The sequence below is a fragment of the Vigna angularis genome, chromosome 11 (assembly GCF_016808095.1).
Source record: "Vigna angularis cultivar LongXiaoDou No.4 chromosome 11, ASM1680809v1, whole genome shotgun sequence".
NCBI classification, from domain to species: domain Eukaryota; kingdom Viridiplantae; phylum Streptophyta; class Magnoliopsida; order Fabales; family Fabaceae; genus Vigna; species Vigna angularis.
Genome location: NC_068980.1, coordinates 9,725,145 through 9,745,610, shown reverse-complemented (window position 1 = coordinate 9,745,610; position 20,466 = coordinate 9,725,145). Strand labels below are relative to the sequence as shown.

Genomic DNA, 20,466 nt, shown 5'->3' with positions numbered 1-20,466 from the left:
AAAATTTCCTTTTCATTAAGAGTGATAGACGATGAAAGCTTGAGAGAAAATGACACTTTAAAATTCATAGCATATTCTTCTTTTCTTCTCATCATGCAATCCTCTTTATATAACATTTAAAAAAAAATTGTTACTCAGATGCATTGACTTTCTCGTAAGTAGATAGCATCTTGGTATGAAGTCAAATACTATGTGTTTTTACAAAAATAGCTTGTATTGATGAGCATAACATAAAACATTTAAAGAAACATTTTTATAATGTTTTCCTATGTCTGAACGTTCTTCTAATAACTTTTGAAAAAACTTTGTACTTTTATAATCTATACTGATAAAGAAAATAATAAAAAAATACAATTTATACATACAATACGTTCTTAAACATTTAGAAAGTGTGATAACTATAAAATATATAATTCTTTAGTGTATTATTTTGGTTTCCAAAAATATGGATATGCAAGCTAAGGACATATTAATTATATTCTATCTTTAATGTTACTTTTGTACAATTAACTTAAGAATTTACCAATTTGGAAATATAAAACAAAAACATTGAAAAAATGCAACCGACCGTAATAACCAAAATCAAGAAAATGAAAATGTTATTGTAGACTATAATCACTCTCTCTAAATTTCCAGATCCAGGTTTAAATAATTAATTAATTCAATAAATAAATTAAACCTACTATACAAATCAAATTCAAATGTCTTTTAATCTAATTCGTCCGTATTTAATCATTATATCAACATTTATATTTAATTTATAAAATCAAAAACACAAAAAGTGCAACAAAAGTAAAATCATAAAATTATAAAATAACTTGTAGTGATAGTTAAGTAAGATAATTGGCAAGTCTTTCCTTAACAGAAAAATTAAACAACTCAATTGAAGAATATATAATTTTTAAAACTTATTTGGATTTCAACTAAAGATTCTCAAATTTATCAAACATTTAAAACTTAATTTTGTTTATCATAAAATTAATAAACATGTTTAACAAATACAATACTAAATTTTGTTATCTGCCGCGTTATAATGAATATAAATTTCAATAAATCTATTATATAATTACACTAAATAATCTTATTTGTCCTTATTATATTGTGATTATTTTATACATATTTGTGTAATATTATTATAATACATTTTTATTTAAAGTATTCTTAGTTCAATCTGTGTATTGTTTTTTTTTCGGAGAGATGTGTTATTATTTAAGAAATAAAATTAAAAAAAAAACAATATTACCAGAAATACCACAGTAATAAAAATATTTCTCAATCAATGTTCTCATCTTTGTTAAGAAGTGCCGTTTTCCAACCCTGGTTCATCCCCTAATTTATTTATTTTTACACATTAAGAATATTGTTATTAAAAACCCAACTTCTTAATCTCCTTTTTATTTTTTTTAAATAAATATTGATCAAATACTTTTTCTTAAAATATTATTATTAAGATTATTGATGTATCGTTTTCATTAGTAATTTTAGTTATCTGATTGTTTTATTATTAGGACACATTTAATATGCACTATATATTTTTCAATGGTACCAATGTCAAATATTTTTCAAAGAGAAAACAGTACAATATTTAAAAAGAAAATTAAAAATGTAATAAACAAATAAAAAAATGAAGTTAAAAGTGAAACAGAAGAGAAAACGAATGAATAGTTATAATGAACAGTCTTTTTTGTTTTGGTTTTTTGTTATTTTAGATTCGCACTATAATTTGGAACTACTAACTTTCTAATATATGGAGGAAAAAAAACTGTAGAGATGGAAGGAAGAAGGATGGTTAAACTAGAATGAAATATTAGACATTAGACATTAGACATGATAACCATGTCGGGGGTTACATTGAGTATCCAGTACATGTATGTGTATATATATACATATATATGTATATATATACATATATATATATATATATATATACATATATATATATATACATATATATATATATACATATATATATATACATATATATATATACATACATATATATATATATACATACATATATATATATACATACATATATATATATATTCACAACGGGATTAAAACTTTGCATATTTTGGAACTGACCCCTGTTCTATTGATGTATTTCACGCTAATCACTACAACGGTTGACTCTATGTTTCACTATCTCTTTACATTTGAGTTTGGGTGTCCGGCAAGCCAAGACCGATTTGCCGTCTGGCATGCTCCGGGATGAGCTTAGGAAGCAGTTCAGGAGGAGCTCCATCTAACTGCATTCAGTGTTCATCACAAAATTATTAACATGTATTGATCATTGGTGCAGACCATGCAAAAGAAACCAATTAGATACATACTTCCTGTTTGAAGTTAAAAAGTGGAGGCAGTGAACGACCATTTGGTAGCCGAGCATTGGGCTCGCGAAGCTCGTCAAAGAAAGGATGTGCCAATGCTTCCACCTTTAAAATAGAAGCCACCAGTCAAAACTATGCTACTTTTATAAATATTTCTTCAAAATGTATGAATAATGCGTATGATATTGTGAAACATGCCACAAAAGTACTTCAATCGCAGAAATTGACTGCAATCGTACCAATTAACAACATGCCAAACAAAAGGAACTTCTATATTGGTGTAAATAGTTTTCATATCAAAGTTGGATGTTTTGACTTTCAATATGCTAATATGATTTTGTGGTAAATGTGCCTTGAAAGGATGGCAATGGAGGAGGAGGTATAAGGTTTTTCCCTACTTACTGCGCTGTAACGAAGTTTTGGTGAATATTGGAGAAGCCTTGATGCAAGGTCAATTGCTTCAGGAGGCATTCGCTTGTGAAAAACCTGAACAATGGATTGCACCAAAAGAGTCAATGCACGTTCCCCAAATAAAAAGCTGTCATAAAATCTGTTGTTATTATAAACAGAAGAGGTAACAAGGACCGCAATTACCTTGTGCCAAGGATGAGCTTTGATATGGGGGAATCTGAAATCTGTATAGTTAGGGTTCATGCATCGAATTTCTTCTCGAGTAGGAGTGCCAAGAACCTACAAGAAAACACGTCCATAGTTATCTCTGTAGCTTGATTCATACAATTCAGGGTAACATCAGTATAGACAACGCATCACCTTGATAATTTCAACAAGTTGGTCGACCTGATTTTCTCCCGGGAACAAAGGCTAAAAGAAATATTTTGAAAGTTAGAGAAATCAAGATAACATTATCAGTTAACTAAAAAAACTTGTTATGTACGAGATGCCTAAAATTTTAACAACCTGGCCCAGGAGAAGTTCAGCAAGGACACAACCAGCTGACCAGATATCAATAGATGTTGTGTACTCTGTCGCACCAAATATTAGTTCTGGGGCACGATAGTACCGTGAACATATGTATGAGATGTTTGATTCACCCTTCACCTGACAAGAAATACATTATTAAGATCATACCTTAATTTGTATGACCAAATATCTGTAATCAAATTATGTGATGCCAACCAATGCCCTTTCTTCTATTTATTGAAAAATTAATGAGTTGGGATCCAGTTTAATAGCAACACAAGTGGTTAGTGGACATTTATGTAAATGTCAATTATAACATAAAAAATTAAAACTGCACCACTTGTGAACAAATCCTAAAAGAGCTTTTTGAATTGTATGATCCAGGTACGTACGGTATTGCACCAACATTCCACATCCAGCATTGACTTGGTAGCCTAAATCTTTAAATTAATGAAAATGCACAGGAAGAATACCAACATACCAGAACTTTTGCACTCCCAAAATCGCAAAGCTTGACTTGATGTGTGACTGGATCCACCTACAGAACAAATGGACATTGGATTCAGAGTAAACGAATGAAATCATTAAGGAAAAATAGTAAATGAACAACTTACCAAAAGGTTTTGAGGCTTTACATCCCTGTGGCAGACTCCTGGTACGGTGTGGATATATGCCAGTCCCCTAAAGATCTAAACATCACATTCCCACTCAAAACATTACAAAATTTCAAAGAAAAAGCAAGGAACAAGAACATATGAAACCAAGCTGCAAAAAGAAAAAAATTTCATACTTGATATGTATATAATTTCACATAGATCAGGGGAATTCTCTGGTTTATACTACTGTAGTGCTTTATAACACGGAAGATCGTCTCAGGGACATATTCCATCACCAAGTTCAGAAAAAGTTCATCTCGACTTGTTGTAGAGAAGAAACAGTGCCTCAGGGAAACTACATTTGGGTGATCCATCATGCGCATTAACTGCAGTTCCCGATTTTTGTATCGCCTGTCCTGCAAGACCTTCTTTATGGCCACTGCCTCTCCGGTCTCCAAGCACTTTGCCTTTGTTTAAGGTCCCCAAGAGTGTGAAGCAATATGAGATTACTTAACAACGTGAAAATCAAAGAAGGAACATAATCACCTCAAGGTTAATATTCCTTTACTTATCCTTACCTGGAAAACAATTCCAAATGATCCAGTGCCAACAACACGTTCGGCCATGTAACTGATAGTCTGCAAGTGCCATTAGAGCTCAAAATTATGAAGAATAAAAGAAATGGAAACCCATGCAAGTTATTGTAAATCTTAAGCATTCAATTTTATTTAACCATGATATATATATATATATATATATATATATATATATATATATATATATATATATATATATATATATATATATATATATATATATATATATATATATATAAAATACTCCAAATTATTCAAAACTGTACCTTTAAAGGCCAAGAATGAGAACCAAAGACAATCATTCATAGAAGGGGGAGATAAAATTTAAATTTAAAAAACAAAACAAATTAATATGCACGTGGAGGAAATATGCCAACTTCTAGCTAACAAAAGGTATTATAATTTTGGATGGATCCTTATTGGAAAGGTTTACCAAGTTTATATTCAGTACAAACGAAATTCTTAAAAATTAAATCTGGAAGATGAAAAGGTTAGAATGTCCGCACTCGTTTAGGTTCACCATTTTTGCCACCAATTGTGGTTGATATTATGTGACCAGTGAGTCCATGTGCCTCATTACCCTCTGCGACGGGAGCAGACATTTCCTGCAATTTACACCAGTAAACAAAATATTTAATGTGGTAAATCAGATTTCTTAATACAGAAATAGAATAGAAGACTCTTCTTCACACAATATCCGTAATTGCTTGTGGAGTTATTTAATGTAATTGTCTTAATAGCAATTATCACCAATAATTAGGTTAAAAACAGTTATTTAACATGCCAACCTCATATGACTACGGACAGACAAGTATAAGTTGGTCGGACATACTATAGTCAATCTATGCCCGACTCAACAAAGTCATCAGTGGACATATATACATATTTACATTTTACATAAACAGCAATTTAGCAGACAATACTCTGGTTTGGACACCTACACGAATGGTGGTTGATTAAAAGTTTTATATGATACTAGAAAAACATAGATAGGGATAGATAGTCACCAATCAAATGGGCGAAGTTGAAGATAGGCAAAGTGTAAAGAGCTCAAAGGTAATAAGGTATGTGCACAGGCAAAGTTCAATCAGGTTACCAAGGTCCACAAGAAAGCATCAAATGCCAAAATGCATTGATATAATTTATGAGACAAGACAGAGAGAGAATCTAAGAACACTTATTTCCTGAAGCAAACATAAATCGTTTGATCAACAATCCACCAGCAACTCAAGGAAACCCCATGTTAAGTAAGGAACCCAACATCTAATAGAAAAACTATACAGGAAGTAATATAGAATCAACTTTAAAAGAATCCATGATATTGCTAAAGCCATTTTAATTTCACGGGAAATTATGGATTAAGTGAAAGCAATCTGGCCTTTTTGAACAAAAATATAACATCAATAGCCTCAAGGTTTTAAACGGCAACTTCAAGGTTTCTGGAGTGATTGTAATCGAAAATGTGGCCACATTGACTGCAATAATAAAGAAATACAGGAAAATCAATAATTTAAAACCTTGATTGTATTAGGAAAAATATGAAAAAATAAATTGGGAGGTAAATTGTGATATATTCAAACCCATTAAGTGTCTGAAAAAAAAACTCTGCAAGTGAAAAAAACCAAGGAGTCGGATGACAAACTCAGGTAAACCAACTTGACGTTCGGGTAAGTGCCTAGTCAGACTCTCTCTCTCTCTCTCTCTCTCTCTCTCTCTCTCTCTCTCCGCCTCTCTCTCTCTCTCTCTCTCTCTCTCTCTCTCTCTCTCTCTCTCTTGTTTGAAGAAATAAAAAGCGCAAATTATTAAAGAACAGGATTCCACATTTTCACTTCACTCCATTCCGTTTCTCTTTTCTGGACCACCAAACCGAAAGCTCCTCAAACTTCAATTTTTCAACACTAAGATCTCAGCTCAACCTTGAAAGCGCAGCAAAATCCAAACATTAACAATAGCAAGAACAATATGTCCATGCTTACGAAATTTCCAATTCCATAAGCCAACAAAGTAAAAGCCATTCCTTGAAGGCAACGTTATAAACATTCCGGCGACCTCCAACGAGCAAAACCAATGCCGGAAACGAGCAGATCGCAGTAAGCTGCGTTCGTCCGGAGGCATGTCCAGCGGATCAATGACGATCCGAGGACCATAAACGGCGCCGTTGCGCACACTGAGGAAATGGCCGAGAGCGGAAATTACCTTATTGGAGGCGGCGTCAGAGCCGTCGCGAGAGTCCACTTGCATAGGGTCATTCTCCGCCTGCGGCAGCTGTTGCGGCGGAGTTGCCACTTGCGGTGGTTCAAGCTGTTGCTGCGGCCCCAGCGGCATAGAGGCCATGTGAGAAAGAAGCTCCACACACAATACACACACTCTTTTGCTTCTCTCTCTAAAATACACTTTCTCTCTCTACTTCCTCTCTCTCTCTTTGTGTTTTGCTGGAATACTGGTGCTTGGTCTTGGACCAGGCTTTGGAGTATATAAAAGGTAAGAGAGTGTGATATTAATGTGTCTATGTGTCTTTTCTCAAGCGCGTGTGTTAGAGAGTGAAGAGCACGCTTCGGCGGTAGCCGTAAGATGATATTTCTGTGTAATCTGGTGTGGCAAGATTTACCTGTGAAATGTGGTCCTTGGGCGACGTGGCAAATCAAAGGGACAGAAGGATCATATGGAACTTGCAATGTGGCATTTAAGGAAATACGTATTAAGAAGTAGTAATGTTGACGTAATGCGAACATAAAATACTGAAGTTTAATACTCTTTTCATTAATTAAGTCAGACTTCTACTTGGTTGGTGAGTTTAGTTTGTTGAGTTTGGGTTATAATAATAATTCTTTTAATGTGTAAAATCTATGTAACAAACCTTCCAATTTAAATAATTGCTTTCCTTTTATGGATAAATGAGTCTCTTTTATTTAATTTTTTATCCGATAAATTATTAGCTGCTTGACATTTTTCTTTTAAATTACAGAATTAGTAAAATAAATAATATAATTTTTTGTAAGTAATTAACGTTACGTGTTTAGTGAAGACTTCAGTGAACATTAATGATGATAATTTTCGGTAAGTAAATGTCATTCAAAATTGCGTTTACTTTTTTCAGAAAGAACTATTATATGGAGAAAAATATTTTGAATAAAGATAATAAGAAAAAGAAAAACTGCTGAGAAAACGGAAGCGGCAAATCCTCATCCTTGCGTTATTTAATTTTTAAAATAAATAACTCATATTCTTACAACAATTACAATTTTTTTATGTTGTTTTTTCCATCTACAATTTGGTAAAAGAATTTGTTATGATATTGTAAGGAATTATTTTAGTGAGAAGTTTTCTATTAATTGATAAAGTTATTTTTAATGTGTTGATGACTGTTTTTTTATTTACTTGTGGACTTATTCTTAATTAACATTGCTTGAAAAATTCCTAATTAGATTAGCATAAGTTTTTTAATATAAAAGTTCGGCAAAAATAATGGAGATTGTGTTAACTTAAAAATAATTAATTCCATGCTCAATAAAAAAAACAATTTTAATTTTGACGACCATAATAAAATAAATCATTTTTTTCTAACACTTATTACTTATAAAGATTAAAAACTTATGAATTAAAATAAAATAACGAAAAAGTTATGACTGGGTGACTAACCAAAATCAAGTCAACAAAGCTTGGATTGAGGGAGATTGTTAATTTGGTTCAAGCTGAACTGATGAGAAAATATGTAAAAAAATATATAAATATAGGAAACAAAAATATGTAAACCTTCATACTCTTATTCTTAAGTAAATTTTGAGTTTATATAATTATATATAATCAAATTTTGCTTTCATAAATTTATAAAAGTTAAAATTCGTTATTCAACAAACATAACTTTTTTTCACAGATCATTTTAAATTCACAGATCACAAATTATTTCTTCCAAACACATTAGGAGAGAAAACATCTTCTGAAAGAAATTAACATATTCAAAATGCGTTTAATTTTTTTGGAAGAATGATGTAAAAGGGTGAAAAATATTGAAGATGACGAAGTATTTTTGGATAAAGATCACACGTATAAAGTATAGGATTAATATATATAAGTTTTATGAGTAATTAATGTTGTTAAATATACGTTTACTTTTTGGGAAGAACAATAATATAAGGGTGAAAAGTTGAACGGAGATAATAACATCATGACGTACACACAAAGAAAAACAGACTGAAAAAATCATTCAGAAATAGTAAATACGAAGGCTATATAAAGACATAACACAAAAATGTTATTAAATATACATTTACTCTTTTTAGAAGAATATGATATTACGATGAAAAAACGCAAGGAAATGTTATTAAATATTCATTTTTCTTTTATTTAGAAGTATAATGTTATAGGAATGAAAATTACCAATACCTTATAAACTACTTAAAAGAGTTGTTTTATTTTAAACTTAGTTTTTTTAATATAATATTATTATTAAAACTCACATTCTTTTCATTAATGTCTAAATATTTAGATTGATAAGAAAAAACTAAAATACTATTAACAATTTATGATAGTTTTAATTTAAAATATTCCATTCATTAACCTAAAATTAAAAAAAAAGTAGCTATATATAAGTTAATGTTAAAATCAACTTCTTATAATTTTTTAAAATATTATTAATTAGGAGATGTAACATCCCATTTCAAACAGTGTATATATATATATATATATATATATATATATATATATATATATATATATATATATATATATATATATATATATATAAATTTAGGAAAATCACAAAACATTAATTTCACAGTAGTTAATTTGGAATGAAAATAATCTCACACAACAAACTTTCTCTCCACATAATAGTTTCCATTGCAATTGTGGATGAGATATGCAGCAAGTCATTAAACCAGAAATGGCATAAACTCGAAAGGTTAGAAGATTAAGAAATGCGTAACATGAAAGGAAAATGCATGCGCATATGTATAAAAGTAAAATCTTGATAAGGATCATCATATCTTTATATGCTTTTTATAATTGAAGTTCCAACTCCTATTACCAATAAGTATATTTGAGTTCTCTACATTTAAATAAATGAGATAAGTAAAATAAAAAATAGAAATACTTACAATCATTCATGATTAATTGGTATCTAATCTTTTCATGAATATTAACAATTTTAATAATATTTAAATGTTAAGTTTTGGGCATTAATTTAATCAATCGTTACACCTTTAATTATGTGTTCAATTTATTAATTTAGTTATAATGTGGGATGTATTTTTGCTTTATTAATTTTAATGATTATTGATAGAAATACTTGTTGCATAAGTGTTTACTTTGTTTATAATGACACAAAATAATAAAATTATAATTACAAAGTTATTTTACTTTTAAAAAATGGTTAAATTTAAAGAAAATGACAAAAATATTGTCACTTAAAGAATGAAATTGATAAATTAACTATTTTAACTTTAAAAATATAGTTATTTATTAAAAGGTAAAATTGTAAAACAAATATATAACTAAAGGTGAATTCTTTTATATAATGTAATAGATAACAATTACATACACTAAATTCATGATTTATTATTTGTAAAATGTTGAAATAAAAAAAAATTATGTATTGTATGATTGTATGATCATTTCCTTGTATATTGTATGAACTTTACTGTCATCACGTGACTAGCCTAACAGTTAAGATATCAAACTATAAATATAGGTTTGCGATAAAGAAATAACCTTCTGTTTGATCGAACAGAGTGAAAGATGAACTACAATAAGAATGAACACTTGAACATATAGAATTTAGAAGACTTACAACTCAACCCATAACCGATTGAGTTATGATATGTTGTAAAATAATAATTTATTGTAAAAGAAACATTGGATTTGAACATGGGCAACGTTTAAAAGTGCAAGCGTTAAGTTTTTTTTATTTATTATTTATTATTGCTAGAAAAACGTTCTTTGGTGTAACTTTATTTATTATTCATTATTGTTGGCAACGGTCTTTAACTAAGTTTCTCACATAGGGGGCTGCCTCACGCTCTATAAATAGAGAGTTTTCTGCATTCCAAAACACACAACAAAAAAAGTTTTCTCTTCCCTTCTCTAAAGGAAAAGTTTATGTTACCTCTTTAGTTTTCTTTCTTTTGTTATTATCCCTTTATCTTGGGTTTATTCTTTTACTCCTTTTAGAAGTCCTTGTGATTCTGAGATCTCCATAAATTTCTACGAAGTTCTTGTTATATCCTGGGTAACTTGTGCAATACACCGCAGATAAGTCCTTAAGGACAGTAAAATTACACGCCTCAGAAAATATTGTTCATGATTTTGTTAGCAATTTCTACTACAATCTTAAGGACTTATGGTTGACATCAACAACTAGATTTTAGAAAGTCAAAAAATTGATTTCGGAACTCAGACATTATTTATGAAACCACTTTCGGACGTGTCAAAAGTTGAGGTCTTCTCTAAATAAAACTTATGGCGCTAGCAAGAACGTGTGTCCACCCTTTTAGACATGTATGAAGTTGTTGTTGCTCTTTCATCTCTGAAGCTCGACTCCGGTATCCCTTCAAACTCAAAACTAGATTGGATTTACAGAACAAGGTATGCCGACACACTTTACTTAGTGCACTTTCTAATGATTTGTTCGATGTGTATTGTTCCTACAAGGAAGCAAAAGATATTTGGGACTCTTTGATTCTTAAATACACCGCCAAATATGTTGTTAGATAAAGATTTATCACAAAGAATTACTATCGCTGGGAAATGATTGAAGATAAGGATATAAAAACTCAAATCAATTAGTACCACAAGTTCCTAGAAGATATCAAAGCGGAGAATATTCCTCTACCAGATGAATATGTTTCAGAACTTTTGATCCGAAAATTGTCGCAATCTTAGACAAACTACAAACAATAGCTGAAACATAGACACAAGCAGATGTCGCTTCCAGAGCTTATCACACACATAATTATTGAAGATACCCAAAGGAAGGAGTAGGATACTGCAAGGGCTAAATCTTTATCTACAAAAGAAATTATGATAGAAGTCAATCCAACTCTCAAAAGGTACAAACACAAGCTTGATCACAAAAAGAAAAATAATTTTTGAAAATCTTATCCCAATGGATCTAACCTCACCTTTAGGAAGAAAGGAAATTGATTCGTATGTGGAAAGTCAGACCATCATGCACCATAGTGCAGACATAACGTAAGAAACGACAATCCTCTTAAGGCAAATATAGCCGAAGAAGATGACATCATTGTTGCGATCGTTTCTCAAGTAAATCTGATGACCAATGTGAGCAAATGGGTGGTAGACTCTCGAGCTACCAGGCATATATGAGCAAACAAAAGTATCTTTATGTAAGAGATGGAGAAGAACATGTGTACTTCGGTGATTCCAAGACAACTCCTGCTTTAGAAAAAGAAAAAGTTTTTCTTAAACTCACATCTAGGAAGACTCTAGCCTTGAGTTTGCATATGCCCTCTATCAGGGTTAATTTAATCTTTGTATCAATACTGGGAAAAGCGAGGGTTAAAGTGTCATTTGAATCTGACAACATTGTTATGAAAAAAAATAAAGTTTTTTGTGAGAAAGGAATATTGTGGTCAAGGACTCTTCATACTGAATGTTTTTGAAATTATTAATGAATCAAGTTCTTCGGCTTACATTGTTGACTCCTATGATATATGGCATGCTAGATTAGGACATGTGAATTCCTTATATATTTTGCAATTATAGCAACTAGGATTAATTAATATGCATGATAAGCAAAGTTTAATGGAGTAGTTGAGAGAAAGAATAGAACTCTTAGAGAAATGATGAATGTCATGCTTATTAGTTTCGGTGCACTTGATAGATAACATTTGGGGAGAAGCCTTGCTTACTGCATGTTTTTTACAAAATAAAATACCTAAAAAAAAAACTGGTAGAACTCCTTATGAGTTGTGGAGAGGTTATCAACCTAACCTTAAATATCTAAGAATGTGGGGGTGCCTAGCTAAGGTGATGTTACCCGATCCAAACAAGAAGAAAATAGCCTCTAAAACATCTGATTGTGCATTCTTATGTTATGAAGAACATAATGTTGCCTATAGGTTTCTGGTTCTTAAAAGTGGTGTGATTGAGCGTAGCACTATAATGGAGACAAAAAATGATGAGTTTTTTTAACATGTTTTTCCCTTAAAGGTTAGTGAGACATCTGATCCTATCGATAATAATAGTGATACCTTGAATGAGGATTTGAGAAGAACTCAAAGACAAAGAAAATAAACTTCCTTTGGAGTGACTTTTATAATTATCTCGTTGATAATGATCCAACCATCTTTGTAGAGGTTACTAGTGCTCCTGATGCAAAACAGTGGGATAAGGCCATTAGGATTTAATTTTAATCAATCAAGAAAAATAATACTTGGACTTTAGTATATTTGCCTAAAGGAGCAAAGTTCATTGGTTGTAAGTAGATCTTTAAGAAAAATATCACCTTGATGGATCTGTAGAGAAGTATAAGGAAAGATTAGTAGTAGAAGGACCCAACATAGATTACTTTAGTACCTTTGTCCTTGTGACTAGGATTTCCTTCATTCGAGTGTTGTTAGCTCTAGCATCCATCCATAAACTAGTTATACACTAGATGGATGTTAAAACAACCTTTTTGAATGGTGATTCGAAGGAAGAAATTTATATAACTCAACCTGAAGGGTGTGTTGTACCTGGTTAAGAGAATAAAGTATGCAAACTTTAAAAATCTTTTATGGCTTGAAGTAAGAACCAAAATAATGGCATGAAAAACTTGATAATATATTGCTATATGATGGGTTTTCACCTAATGATGCTGATAAATGTGTGTACTCTAAATCTGAAAAATGGTGATTATGTCATTATATGTTTGTCTGTGGATGACATGTTAATTTTTAGTACATGCAATGATATTGTCGCTAGCTAGAACTAAATTGTTTCTAGGATCAAATTCTGAAATGAAAGATATGGGTGAAGCCAATGTGATTTTAGGTAATAGAATCATAAGGAAGGGAGACAATATATTACTATCTCAACTACAAAACATTGAGAAACTTCTTAAGAAGTTTGGGTTTTATGACTTTAAACTAGTGAGTACCCCTTAATTCTAAATTAATGAAAAATAAAGGAGAATCTATTTTTCAGCCTCAGTATGCCTAGATAATCGAGATCTTACTACACTTCATGAGCTTTTATAGACCTGATATTGCTTAAGCAGTAAGTAGAATGAGTAGGTACACTCAATGTCCAAATCAGTAATATTGGGATGCACTTGCTAGGCTTATGAGATACTTAAGAGGTTCAATGGATTATCCCATTGAATATAGTGGATTTTCCGCTGTAGTAGAAGGTAGAATGATGTTAACTGGATCTCTTATTCATATGAGACAATATTTACTAGTGATTATGTATTCACACTTGAGGGTGGTGCAATTACATGGAGATCATCAGCCAGACAAACAATTATTGCAAGATCAACAATGGAATCTGAGTTTGTTGCTCTTAAGATGGTTGGTAATGAAGCTGAGTGGTTGAAGAACTTCTTAGCAAACATTACACTAAGAATTAAACCAACCACATTAGTGTTAATACACTATGATTGCCAATCGGCAATAGCTATAGCTAAAAACAAGAATTACAATGAAAAGAATAGACATATACAATTGAGACACAATTTGGTGAAGTGACTACTAAAGAGTGGAACTATTTCCATTGATTATGTGAAGTCAAAACAGAATCTAGCAGATCCTCTAACAAAACTCCTAGGAAGACAAATTATATTAGAAACATTGAGGGAAATGAGACTTGAGCCAGTTGGAAACAAACAAGTGATGATAATTCAACCTTTGTGATTGAAGATCCCATGAATAAGGTTCATATAGGTAAAAACAAGTCACTTGTTAGTTCTCATAGCACTAAATTGATTATAATCAATTATATTCATTCCTATAGTGTGTGTGAAAGTGCTAGAAACTACATATGAGAGGTTAAATTTGTCATTAAAATTCTATATGGTGAAAGAATTTTAGCTTAAACAAATTTTTTAATTATTTTCATATCCCTTATGGGTGGTGTATGATTTGTAGCATACACTTGATGAAATCACCTATATAAGTGTCGAGTGAGACTGCTTGCATGAGATCTTGGCATGATCTCTAGAGCACTCATGAATAGCAGACATGCACATGACCTAATAAGCACAACACAATGATAACAACAATGATTGTGGGAATGTATTGTGATTGATAAACCTCAAACACACATCAAGTGTCTTTGGTTCATATAGTTTGCTATACCAACTACACCATGTGTTAAGTTTATTGATCTAAGACTGGTTCATATAGATCAGCTCTGATGCATTACAACCTATGAAACCCAAGATAAAAGTTTCTTATCTTTCTTTTAATCTTTCTTTAACCATCAGAACAAATATTTGCGCTATTGCTTTAAATACAATCATTTTCCGAGTTTACAAGAAGATTACATCTTTGAAAAATGATTACCTACAAAATGGAAAATCACTTTTGAGACGAAACTATTTGGATCAAAGATCTTTTCTATTTTCTTTCTTTTACAATATGTGAGGGATTGTTGTAAAATAATAATTTATTGCAAAAGAAACGTTGGATTTGAATGTGGGAATTTCAAAAGTGCAAACGTTTAGTTTTTTTATTTATTATTTATTATTGTTGACAAAACGTTCTTTGGTTCAATGTTCAGTTATTTATTTATTTATTATTCATTATTGTTGGTAACGGTCTTTGACCAAGTTTCTCACTTAGGGGCTGTCTCATGCTCTATAAATAGAACATTTCTCACACAACAAAGAAAGTTTTTTCTTCCTTCTCAAAATGAAAAGTTTATTCCACAAGTTATCTTCTTAGTTTTTCTTCCTTTCTTTTCTTATCCTCCTTTTATCTTGGGTTTATTCTTTTACTTTCTTTAATTTCCACTAGTTCTGGAAATTTCTAAGAAGTTCTTGTATCTTAAGGCACTTACGCAACTACGGATAAGTCTTCAAGGACAGTGAAACTACACATCTCAGAAAATTTTTACTACATGATAATCCTAAACATTTTTTTTAGTTTATTTTCAATTACATGATTTTATATACTTGTATAAATCTAACCAGATGATGGAATTACAATTCATCTCAATAAGCAAATGAAAATTTATCTTTATCTTCTTATCTAATAATTATAAAATTTTTATCTCATTTTCATCTTAATGATAACAAATTTATTAATTTTTTTCCATACATGTCTCTATTATTTTAAATATTAATTAAATAATTTTTTTTCACTACAATCTCAAAGAAGTGTGATATTACTGATGATGATTTGATGTCAAAAGAATTATATATAATAAAAATCGTTGAACACAATTGAAATATTTTTATGTGAACAAAATACATAATAAATAAAAATATTAAAGAAAAGTAAAAATAATTTGTCCTTAAAAACTATTTAATGTAGTGAAATTGAGGTTTGTATTTCTTCCAATACAATACATCATTTGAATAAAATTATATACTAAAAAAGAAAAATGTATAATCAAATTTATAGAAAGAAGGAAAAGTAAAATATCAATGAACCAACCTTGTAAATATTGAATAAGTTAAACAACAATAGAAAGAAAAACGAAAAATTATGCGAAAAAAATAAAATTTTTCCAAATAAAAAAAATCTATATAAAAAGAGAAATATAAATAAATTATTACATTACAAGTGTTTTAATAATTTAAAATGGCACATGTAACAAATTTTGACCAATAACTTTAGCGGAACCAAAATAATATACTCAAAATTTATAGGTTTAATTATTATCATTAATACAATAAAAATTAATACATTTAATTTACCAATATAAAAAATAATAATACATACAAAATAAATCATACACATCTAAGGATTATTTTACTGATAGCTTCCCTTTTATCACTTTTAAAAAATCAATCTATTCATTTTTTGTTGATCAATATACTTAATTTTTAAAGAAAAAAAATTTAAGATTAAACAAATAATTTATCATAATCTAATAAAAAATTGACAACTACTAAAACAAAAATCTATTATAATCAAATCACAATTAAAAAATACTTTTAGAATAAAAATAACAAATTTGTGTTTTTCCGTTGTAACTATCAAGGACAGTTACGTTGTTTTAATTAGTTAGTTTTTTAATTTGTAAGTTTAAGTTAGTTTTTCCCGTTTTCCCTTTTCTTGAACCATATATAAGCAGTAGAACGAAAATAAGAAACTCATGTTTTCAGGAACTTACAGAAATAATAAAAGGATACATTTTACTTACCGTGTTTACTGTGCTGATCATCTTTTCCTTCTTCGCCGCCGACCGTTGCTGCCCCCACCGGAAGTTCTCGCCGTCGTCCTCTCTGGAAACCTCCGGATGCTCCGTTCTCTCTCTTCTCACACGAAAACGCGTTTTGACACAAATGAGGCTGCAGATTTGTGAGAAGCGTTTTGTGGTTTCTTGGACTGAAGCCAATTGGGCTGTCAACTTTAAGTGCACAGTGTTGGGCTGAGTTTAATATGGTATCAGAGCAGGTCTAGTGCCTGCTCTGCTTCCGTTGCTCGCTGCTTCCACTGATCTTGAAAGCTTCTTGAAAGATTTTTTTTTTCTGGGCCTCTTCATGGAACAGGTGGATCAATCATCCAACCCAACTAGCCCCTTCTATTTGCATCCAGGAGAAAATCCTGGTCTCACCTTAATCACTCAAGTCTTAAACGACAACAATTACTCCTCATGGAGCAGGAGCATGCGACGTGCCTTGCTTTCCAAGAACAAGATTAAGTTCGTTGATGGTACGATAAAGAAACCGCAAAGAACGGATCCCCAGTTTGATGCCTGGGAGAGGTGCAACATGATGATCTTATCTTGGATAACAAAAACTCTCTCCCCTGAGATAGCGGAAAGCGTCATATACGTGGAAGAAGCCAAAGAACTATGGGATGAACTGAAAGAACGTTTTTCTAAAGGGGATTATTTCAAGATATCTGACCTACTTCAGGACATACACTCCATCAAACAAGGAGAAAGAGGAGTCAGCCAATTTTTCACTGATCTTAAAATTTTATGGGAAGAACTTGAGTCTTTAAGACCCATACCCACATGCACGTGTCCTACTCCTTGCAACTGTGAACTTTCCAAATGCTCCTTGAAGTACAGGGAAGTTGAACATGTTATTTGCTTTCTAAAAGGTCTAAACGATTCCTACAGCACTGTCAGGACACAGATCCTACTAATGGACCCTCTTCCCAACATCAACCGTGTTTTCTCTCTTATTATGCAACAAGAGAGGCAAGAAAAGCAAGTCTCTACTGAAATTAAAATTTTGGCCAATAGTGTTAACAGAAGCAGCTCCTGGAAGCCAGATCAGAATTGGAAAAATTCAGGGAATCAAGGAAGATTTCCTGGATTTCGTGGACAAGGAAGAGGTAGAGGCAGAAACCCCAATCATGGAAAGCAATGTTCCTTTTGCAACAAAATGAATCACACAGTGGACGAATGCTATTCTAAGCATGGATTTCCCCCTTGGTACAAAAAGGGGGGTAACAGCTCTGAAAAGGGAAATGACTGGAGCTCTGCTAATGTTTGCCCAAATAGCAATGGGACTGAAGGGGTTCAAAACATTCAGCAGACCAATAACGGCAACATTCTTAATTCTCTTACCAATGAGCAAATGCAGAAATTAGTTAGAATGATAGACAAAGGTGATGAATCTAACCACAAGATCAATCAAGTCCAGAGGAACAACACTAAAAATGAAAAAGGTAATCTTTCCTGGATTTTAGATACTGGTGCCACTGACCATGTCACGCATGATAAAACAACCTACACTACCTTTTATAAGATCAAACCTGTCTTTATCAAACTTCCTAACAAAACCATAATTACTGCCGAGTACGCTGGCACTGTGCATTTTGCAAAAGAGTTTATCATTTTTAATGTCCTTTATATTCCTGATTTTTGTTTCAATCTCATTTCTGTCCAAAAACTTATTCAGGATTTAAACTGTAGCCTGACCTTTTCTTCTAAGACTTGTCAGATAAGGGAGAACAATACTTTGAGGATGATTGGATGTGCTAACTCTTGGGGAGGTCTCTATTATCTACAAGCTTTCTCAAAACCCAATTCAAGATGTAGTACAAACTCTGTTTTTTCTTTTAAAAGTGCTGATATTAATCTATGGCATGTTAGGCTAGGCCACCCAGGACAAAAGGTTGTAAAACAATTATGTGAGAAGTTTCCTTACATCAAAATAGGTGCTGATGTAGTTTGTGACACTTGTCATTATGCTAAACAGCACAAATTACCTTTTACTAAAAGCATTTCTCTTACTAATGCATGCTTCGATCTTATACACTGTGACATATGGGGTCCCCTCAAAACTGTTTCTGTTCATGGGCATAGATATTTCCTCACTATAGTAGATGACTACAGTAGGCATACATGGATTTTTCTAATGAACAACAAAGGACAAACTAGAGATTTACTGCAAAACTTTATTATTAAGATCAAAAACCAATTTGACAAAATGATTAAGATTGTTAGATCTGATAATGGACCTGAATTCAGTTGCATGAAATTTTATGATTCACATGGAATTATACATCAAAAGAGTTGTGTTGAGACACCTGAACAGAACTCTGTTGTTGAAAGAAAGCACCAACACATTCTGAATGTGGTCCGTAGTCTCTTATTCCAATCCAACATACCTAGTACTTACTGGTCATATGCTGTGGGACATGTTGTTTACCTAATAAATAGATTACCCACTCCCATTTTAAATAACAAGACCCCTCATGATTTGTTGTATAATCTTCCTCCCACTTATTTAGATTTAAGGTCCTTTGGGTGTTTGTGTTTTGCTTCCACTCTTGAGAATAACAGAAGTAAACTTGATCCAAGAGCTAGGAAAGGTATATTTCTAGGATATAAACCTGGTATGAAGGGCTATATTGTTCTTGACTTGAATACCAGGGAACTTCTCATAAGCAGAAATGTGGTGTTCCATGAAAACATCTTCCCTTACCAAAGCCAGCAAAGAAATGATGAAGATATAGACAATGAAGGTGACAAGGCTGACACTCTCAACGATCTGCTGGGAAACCAGTATGCTGAATCCAATGCCACCAATGAAGAACAAACACAACAGGCTTCTGATAATGAAGAAAATGACCATGGTACCAGAAGCAATCAGGAGGTTCGTGAGCAAAGGAGATCTCAGAGGACTAGAAAGACACTGGAATATCTCAAAGACTATGTTCATCAGGTCAATCAATCCTTAACTGTGAAGAACAATTTTAAAACTCCTTACCCGATTTCCAATTCATTATGTTGTGATAATTTGACAGAAAAACACTTGAGATATACCCTAGCTGTCACTGGAAATAAGGAACCTCAATCCTATAATCAAGCTAAGGAAATGACTGAATGGGTGGAAGCCATGGAAAGAGAAATTAAAGCTTTACAAGATAACAAAACTTGGGATTTAGTTCAACTTCCTTCAGGAAAAACCCCTATAGGGTGTAAATGGGTGTACAAGACCAAGTATAAAGCAGATGGTAGCATTGAAAGGCTTAAGGCTCGATTGGTGGCAAAGGGATACACCCAACAAGAAGGAATTGATTATCTTGATACTTTTTCACCTGTGGCCAAGTTAACCACTGTCAGACTTCTCATTGCTCTAGCTGCTTCACACAATTGGTTTTTACATCAACTTGATGTTGATAATGCTTTCTTACATGGAGATCTCAATGAAGAAGTCTAGATGGAACCACCCCCAATTCTAAACATTCAAAAGGGACAGGTTTGCAAGCTAAGTCTCTATATGGTCTAAAACAGGCCAGTAGACAATGGTTTGAAAAATTGTCTACTTTTCTAATATCTGCAAATTTTATCCAATCAAAATTTGATCATTCTCTGTTTATAAGAAAAACACCTACGAGTTTTACTGCTTTGCTTGTGTATGTAGATGACATTGTTTTAGCAGGAAATTCTATG

General features: G+C 31.7%; 1 protein-coding gene across 1 annotated transcript; it reads right to left on the bottom strand.

Moving 5' to 3' along the window:
- Window positions 1-2,024: 2,024 nt before the first annotated feature.
- LOC108334343 (shaggy-related protein kinase eta) lies at window positions 2,025-6,887 on the bottom strand. The gene is made up of 12 exons (XM_017570127.2): window positions 6,640-6,887; window positions 4,950-5,048; window positions 4,426-4,485; window positions 4,042-4,314; window positions 3,866-3,940; window positions 3,733-3,789; window positions 3,249-3,389; window positions 3,102-3,152; window positions 2,925-3,020; window positions 2,733-2,816; window positions 2,334-2,435; window positions 2,025-2,249 (listed from the first exon to the last, which is right to left on the bottom strand). The coding sequence occupies exons 1-12, from the start codon at window positions 6,775-6,777 to the stop codon at window positions 2,151-2,153; spliced, it is 1,275 nt and encodes a 424-aa protein (XP_017425616.1). The 5' UTR covers window positions 6,778-6,887; the 3' UTR covers window positions 2,025-2,150.
- Between the last annotated feature and the right edge of the window lie 13,579 nt (window positions 6,888-20,466).

Bases quoted from the DNA above. Each gene is read 5' to 3' on its own strand.
- LOC108334343 (XM_017570127.2), bottom strand. From the start codon at position 6,777: ATGGCCTCTATGCCGCTGGGGCCGCAGCAACAGCTTGAACCACCGCAA. The intron at 3,021-3,101 runs GTGATGCGTTGT...GTTTTCTTGTAG, and splicing joins AACTTGTTGAAATTATCAAG to GTTCTTGGCACTCCTACTCG. The intron at 2,436-2,732 runs GTAAGTAGGGAA...TCTATTTTAAAG, and splicing joins CAAAACTTCGTTACAGCGCA to GTGGAAGCATTGGCACATCC.